This window comes from Pygocentrus nattereri, chromosome 1 (genome assembly GCF_015220715.1).
Source record: "Pygocentrus nattereri isolate fPygNat1 chromosome 1, fPygNat1.pri, whole genome shotgun sequence".
In the NCBI taxonomy this organism is placed as follows: domain Eukaryota; kingdom Metazoa; phylum Chordata; class Actinopteri; order Characiformes; family Serrasalmidae; genus Pygocentrus; species Pygocentrus nattereri.
Genome location: NC_051211.1, coordinates 2,085,001 through 2,092,500, shown reverse-complemented (window position 1 = coordinate 2,092,500; position 7,500 = coordinate 2,085,001). Strand labels below are relative to the sequence as shown.

At 43.4% G+C, this 7,500-nt stretch overlaps 1 protein-coding gene across 5 annotated transcripts in view; it reads left to right on the top strand.

Moving 5' to 3' along the window:
• The window catches only part of ptprua (protein tyrosine phosphatase receptor type Ua), a 430,978-nt gene that overhangs the window by 120,464 nt on the left and 303,014 nt on the right, over nucleotides 1-7,500 (top strand). For all 5 annotated transcript variants that reach the window (XM_037540130.1, XM_037540149.1, XM_037540134.1 and 2 more), the window contains exon 2: nucleotides 5,568-5,696. In XM_037540130.1, the coding sequence (XP_037396027.1) occupies nucleotides 5,568-5,696 (129 nt within the window). The remainder of the gene's footprint in view (nucleotides 1-5,567; nucleotides 5,697-7,500) is intronic.

Sequence of the window (7,500 nt, the reverse complement as noted above, 5' to 3'; positions counted from 1 at the left end):
TACATTTGAGCCAAAATACTTTAGTACTTTTACTCCAGTGGAGGTCTAAAGGGAGGAACTTCTACTTTTACTGGAGGAATATTTTACCTTGGGGGTCTCTGCTTTAACTCTAGCACAGGGTTCGTGAACTTCGTCCACCACTGGACGTGACGTTGCAGGAGATGGTCTGAACTAAAACTTCAGCGCTGTTATAAACCAACACCAGCTACTCAAACTGCCAACCGCCTCTAAACTACCCCACTGGACCGAGCCTGCTGGGTAGTGTGGGGTATGTTGGTGAGGTCAGTCTTACTGGCCTTCATGTAGCAACGGTCGCGTTTCAGTTGTACGTACGGCACAGTGTCTGGCCCTGGGAGCATTTCAGCGTGCCTCAGAATGAGAGGTCTGTTGTTGCTGCTGTTGTTCGTGTTTACTTTAACTCCAGCATCACGAGACCTCCAGCTGTCCCCACCTACTTTCACGGTTCTGCTATGCGATGGAAACGGACGCAGGTAGCCGTGCTGCGCGCTGGCGGTGGGAAAACACCGTTCGTGAGGCCTGTGTTTGTATTTATTTGTGTTATTTGTTTACTACTTGAAAATTTGCCAATACAGTGATGCTGGTTCTGAGTCAGGATGCAGGAGATGGAGCGCTGGCCTAAATAGCCGTTAGCACCGAGCTGTTATTCCTGGCACACCGGGCTAATGTGAATCACACACTAGCTGTCCGTAGCACCGTATCCTGTCAGCCCACTGCAATCTGATGCCCCCTCGCCACCCCGTCATCTCCACGCTCGGGCCTGATGGGAGGAAATAGCGGCACTTTTGGTGGGAATGGACGTTGGCGCTCGCCTCCGGAGCTAGCGGGCCGAGAGAACCGGCGCTATTAGGTGCAATTAAGCAAAACACAAAGCGAGGAAGCTATTTCTAGCTGGACTGATGTCTCTCTTTCTACAGAGTCTTGCTGGTTTTGTTTGTGTCCTTAGATTTGGTGCGGCTGATTAGCTTCCACCTTTTGTGAGCGCCACCCCCACCCCCACCCCCCTCCGCCCCCGCCCCCGCCCCAATAGACACCTCTGAAAGATTACAGGAATTATGGCAGCAGTGGGAGCAGCACTTTTGTGCTCAACATTAAATTACTGCAGTCCTGGGGAAGCAGTCATTATCACAAAGGTGCCTTTCACTGGAAAGTAACTGCAGAAATAGTTTGGGAATTTGGAGTTTTCAGATGTTTAAAGAGTTTTGATGAGCATTAGAGACTGTAGTCGCATCAGAGAGGACTTGGCTCACCGAGCTCTTGTTGCTCGGCTTGTAAAATCGTTCTCGCCGTTAAATTAAATGGGGGAAATGTGCTCAGTCTGTATCTCACCTGAATCTCAGCGGTATAGGTGAGTTGATGGCATGGCAGTGTTGCTGGGCCACCTGTACTGCACAGTTTGGTGGGTTTCATCGCTCAGCGTGACCAAAAACAGCCCACTTTACCAGGAATGACCGGAATGACCGATACTGAAACACAACGTGGAGAGGCAGACAGTTGAGCAAACAATCTGCTAAACTTAATGAAGTATAAATAATATACACGGTGCTGTGCGAAAGTCTTAGACCCCCAAGACACATTTTCAGATTTATTTGTGTAGTTTGTGTTTATTTGCATATTTGAATATTAATTAATAATGATTGTTAAAATAATAAATAAAAAAAAATATATATATATATATGTGTGTGTGTGTGTGTGTGTGTGTGTGTGTGTGTGTATATATATATACATATATATATATATATATATATATATATATATATATATATACACACGGGTAAACAAACACACCACGATCCAGAAAATCACTATTTATTATATATATATATAAAATAGTGATGTTCTGGATGTTAGCATGTTTGTTGACCCATCTCCAAGCCTCTCCTCGAGGAAGTCCAGTATTATATGTAGTTAAAAAGCAGCTCCTGGTTTGACCAATCAGTGCTCAGTAAATTGAGCTCATGATGTCATTGATGATATTAACGAGTCTCTGTGGCGGCTGTGAAGGTGTCCAGGAAAAATATGGACCCGAGAAATTCTTGTTACTGTTTATAGTTTTTCTGTTTATCTGAATTATGAATACGACTTTATTCTAATTTATATTGTGATAAACTCACTGCTGAGGTCAACTGTTTAAACATTTGCTGAGACGCCTAAAACTCTCACACAGCGCTGTAAAAGTATAAAATAAAGAATCTCTTAAATAAATACAAATCTTGAATAGCTTCTAAATGCCCTAATTAAGATGCGATGCTGCCTGAACATCCTTACCGCTGTTGTGGTGTTGAGCAGGCCAGTGCTCATATATCTTGATAAAAGTTTCTTTTTTAAACTCGGTGTTTCATTAAAACTCTACATCTCTTGGTGTTTATCTGTTTAATCTGGTCTTTGTCTCGTGATTTTAAATGAATACTCGTAACTTCTTCTATTACAGTTGAGCTTTATCGCCCTATAAAGCACTGTGACCTGCCACTGGCATGAAAAATGCGCTATAAATAAAAATGAGGTTATTATTATTATTATTATTATTATTATTATTATTATTATTATTATTATTATTATTTATTTACTGTACACTGTTGTTCTTTTCCTTTTTATTGGCTGACTGATTTGCAAACACAGCTCATCTTGCTGCTAGCTGGCTTGCACAGCTGTGTAATCTGCTTTTCTATTCATACATTTTCTTGTATTGTTGTTTTGTGTTATTGTTTGCTATCCGGTGTCGGTTTGGTCCATTGGTGACTCTCGTGGGGATTTGGACCCGGATTTTCCTGTCAAGCTGCTTTGTGACAACACCTGTTGTAAAAAATGCTGTGTAAACAAACTTTGACTTGACTATGAAGTGATTTCTCAGTGCAGTCGTTGCGTTTATGGGGTAAGAATGTGATCTAACGAAGCTGGGAATTTGCTCAGACTACATTTTTGGATGAGGAAATACATGAATATGAATATTCGCCACACAGCAGCCGCTTTGTCGTTATCACTCATTACACAAATCAGTAAGATCTTAGTGATCTGAGTTCGGCCTCACGGTACATCAAACCACACAGGTACCTGGTGCATCTTTTCCACAGTGATAGGAAACAGAGCAGCTCACAGACACTCCACTTCTACATGCTGAGGAGTTTTTCTGTGGTCACAAACCGGTGCTGTGACACTAGAACATCACACCTGTTTGAACTTGATATTAATAGTAATAATAATAATAATAATTTTCATACTGGTGGCAGCTCAGATTGCTTTACAGACAGGTGATGATTCTTAAGAGTAACAGAAGAAATTCTGTGTATTCAGGTAAAATCAAATAAGGCAGACGGATGAAATTGAAAGGATAAAGACTGAAAACAGATTTTAATTAAGTGCCGAGTTAAAGAGCTGCGTTTTCAGGTGTTTATTTAAAGTGAGCTCTGAGCTCGACTGTCTAATAAAAGCTGAACTGAGCTCCACAGTTTAGAAGCAGAAGAACTGAAAGAGCCTCTCCACGTTTTCTGTGTTTTACTGAAGGAGTTCAGAAGGTCAGAATCTGCAGATCTGAGATCATAAACAGACACACGTTCAGGAGCTTTAAGGTCTTTTAGAGCTTTAAAAACCAGCAGCAGAGCTTTAAACTCTCTCTAACAGATCCAGGCGGTCAGTGCGGTGTGTAGACGGGGTCATATGAGCTCTCTGTGTTGGTGCTGTGAGGATCCGTGCTGGTGAGTTCTGTACGGGTTCTAGAGGATGGACTGTTTTCTCCAGTAAGAAGACCATTACAGTGATCAACTCTGCTGAACAAACGTAGCAGCGGGTTTCTCTGCGTCGCTCTGAGAGAGAAAAGGCCGAACTGTAGTAATAGGTACTTCACTTCTGTATGACGTTTATTCTAAAACCACATTCATTAATATGGAGTCGCTCCCCTTTGTGGCTGTAACAGCTTCCACTGTTCTGGGAAGTGTGTATCTATGGAAATTTGTGCCTAGGCGAATGAGCATTCGTGAGGTCGGACACTGATGTTGGACGAGAGGGCCTGGCTCACAATCAGTGTTCCAGTTCATCCCAAAGGTGTTCAGTGGGGTTGAGGTCAGGGCTCTGTGCAGGCCACTGGAGTTCCTCTACACCAAACTCCTAAACCATGTCTTTATGGAGCTCACTTGGAATGCTGGAACAGGAAAGGCTCTTCCCCAAACTGCTGACACAAAGTAGGAAGCATATATTTGTGTAAAATGTCGTTGTGCTGTAGGATTAACATCACTGCACTGGAACTGAGTCCAAACCCTGAAAAACAGGCCCAGCTCATTATCCCTCCTCCACCAAACTTTACTGTTGGCGCTATGAGATCCGGTAGGTAGCATTCTCCTGGCATCCCCCAAACCCAGATCCATCATCAGATTGACAGACAGATAATCTGATTTGTTACTCCAGAGAAAACAGTTCCACTGATTCAGAGTCCAGTGGCGGCGCTTTACACCCCTCCAGCCGACACTTGGCGTTGCGCATAGTGATCTTAGGCTTGTGTGCAGCTGCTCAGCCATGGAAACTGATTTACTGTTTACTGAAGCAGCCTAGTAGGTATATCAACCCTCTTATACAGTCAACAACTAAATGTCAAATTAAAGTATAATTAAAAAATATTTCAAAAACATTTATTTATTTATTTATTTTCAGTCAGTTTTCTCTTTTTAGAGCATGCCATGTCAAATAACCTCCCTCTGACTCACTTCTCTGACCGCTGTGTCTCACCTCTCACTCACTCGACTCTCAGAGCTCATTGTAATGCACAGATCTGATTGGCTGAGTAGCGTCACGTGTGATATATACAATATGCGATTGGTCTGTGAGTCTCCGGCCACTAAAGCTACCGTAAAGGCTAGAAACGTTACGCCGAATAAAACAGGACCACCTTGTCGAAATGAAATGGTTGGTTAGTGTAGTGGTTAACACCTCTGCCTTCTACGCTGTAGACTGGGGTTCAGTGCCCCGCCTGGGTAACCACCCTACACTACACCAATAAGAGTCCTTGGGCAAGACTCCTAACACCACCTTCACCTACTAAAAATGATCCAATTGTAAGTGGGTCTGGAGAAGAGCGTCAGCCAAATGCTGTAAATGTAATGAAATAATTCTCCATAGTTAATCGGTTATAGGTCCAGGTCCACATAGGACTGGGACTGGACTTGGACCGCGGTGAACCTATTAGTGACCTCAAGTGATTTTTACACGTGGTGTCCTCGCTCTGTGAGTTTGTGTGGGCTACCGCTTTGTGCTGGTTCCCGTCCAACATCAGCACTTAGTGGGTTTCGGTTTTCTTTCGCCAGGACAAAGGACTGAAATGTCATGAACTGACGTGGTGAAGGTGGCGTCCTGTGACGGAACCACTGAGCTCTTCAGTACGACCCATTCTACTGCTTGGCTTTACGCACCTGTTAACATCTGAGCTCAGTGATTAGGCGGGGTGTCCAGCTGCTTTTCCAATCAAAACGTAACGCTATTCTGTTCCGAAACAAGAGCGTGAAGTGATGTCACGTCCTCTGATTGCAGCTGTTTGTGTAACCCATGCCGTTTTCTCTCCTCAGCCGGCTGCACGTTTGAGGAGGACCCGGACGTCAGCCTGTGCGAGTACAGACAGGGACAGGAGGACGACTTCGACTGGCAGCTGGTGCGGACCACCAGCTGGCCCTACGTGCCCTCTGACCTCACGCGGGGTGAGTCTCGGAATGAGCCTCTTTCACTCTTCACACCTGTTTCCCAAAACACACCTCTCTGTGACTGAGCAGCTGCTGGTAGGGATGGCCCGGAAGCTCGAGATTCCAGCCCTGCGATTCGCTCAGCTGCTCCGATTCTCTTCAGTAAGCTGGTTTATGGCGCAGATCTTTAGGGCTGTGAAGATCCACAGTTCAGCAGCGTCAGGAGCTTTTTAGACTGATAGCATTGATTAGGCTTGATTTCCTTCCTATTTCGTCCCCTTTGAGTTATAAGGTTCCGTCTGGGTTCTGAGCCGTTTTGAGATATTGAGCTTTTGCATTCCAGAGCGCAGAACTGACACGTGGAGCACGCCCTCTTTCACTCATGGCATTAACACACAGCCTGAATTCATTGTAAATGAGGCTTTTAGACCAGGTCAAATACAGATGGAACCTTCCAATCCTAAGAACTCCCTTCCTGCCTGGAATTATAAGGTTCTATCTGACAAAACATGAACCGAAGAAACGGTTCTCAAGGAGCACAATGTAATTTGATTTAAAACATAAATGTAGTGTAACAGAGTGTCTGTGTTGTAAGAGAGTTAAGTAGAATGCTTTCTGTGGCATTTTAAGGCGCTTATTTTATTATTTCGCTGTTGGAAGAAAACCTCGTATCTTCAGGATGGTAATTTTACAGAAGAAGGAAAAAACCTGCTCTACTTTTAATGGAAGTCAGTGGAACCGGAGTTTCTTCCATGTCATTTTGGCCCATTTCTTTTGGTCCATTCAGCATGAAATATACACACAGTGTTAAAGAACACAGGTATTTTCAAATTATGTCAAAAACTGAAAAACAGCAAAAATGCAAGGTTTATTTATTTATTTATTTATGTATATATTTTATTTTTAACAACATTTATTTCTTGTTTTAGGATAATTTTTTCCCCCTTATTCAATAAAGCATTGCAGATTAAGTATTTTGGTCAGTGCTGAGGTCAGTTTTAGGAACCATTAGTTTCCTTTAGTCAGACAGAGTCCAGCTACCGTAATAAACATCCCGGCAGGTCAGTGTAGCTGGTCAGTCTAAAGGCCGTGTGAGGTTTCGTTTTATATATGAAATGTGGCTCTAATGAGCCAAAATGACTTTCTTTAGGAGAAAGACGGAAAAGAAAATACGGATGAATGAAATTAAGGGTGGGTGGTGCGGTGGGCAGCGCTGTCACCTCACAGCAAGAAGGGTCTGGGTTCGATTCCCCGGCCGGGCGACCAGCGTCCTCTCTCTCTGTGTGGAGTTTGCATGTTTCCTCTGGGTTCTCTGGTTTCCTCCCACAGTCCGAAGACCTGCAGTCAGGCCAACTGGACATGCTAAACTGCCCCATAGGTGTGAGTGAATGTGTCTGTCCAATAACAGCTGGACTAGGCTCCAACTCCCCTGGCGACCCAGAGAGAATGAAATGAAGGTTTATGTTGTAATTAAGAGCCCATCAATTCAAATGTTTACTATTTACTCACTTTTATTATATTTAATATGTATGAAGCAGCATTTCAGCAGTGACACAGGAGCAGAACCTGATTGGTCCTCTTGGGTGTACTCGAAGATCTGATAGAACCTTTTAGAACTAAGTTAGAGTTTGGCTTTGGAGATCGCTGCTGAAGAAAACCTTGTATCTCCATTTCTGTCATTTTTCAGTTTTTGACATTATTTGAAGAGGCCTGTTGTTCTTTACACTGTGTATAAATTTCATGATGAATGGACCAAAAGAAACGGCCCAAAATGACTTGGCAAAAATTCTGGTTCCATTGACTTCCATTACAAGTAAAGCAG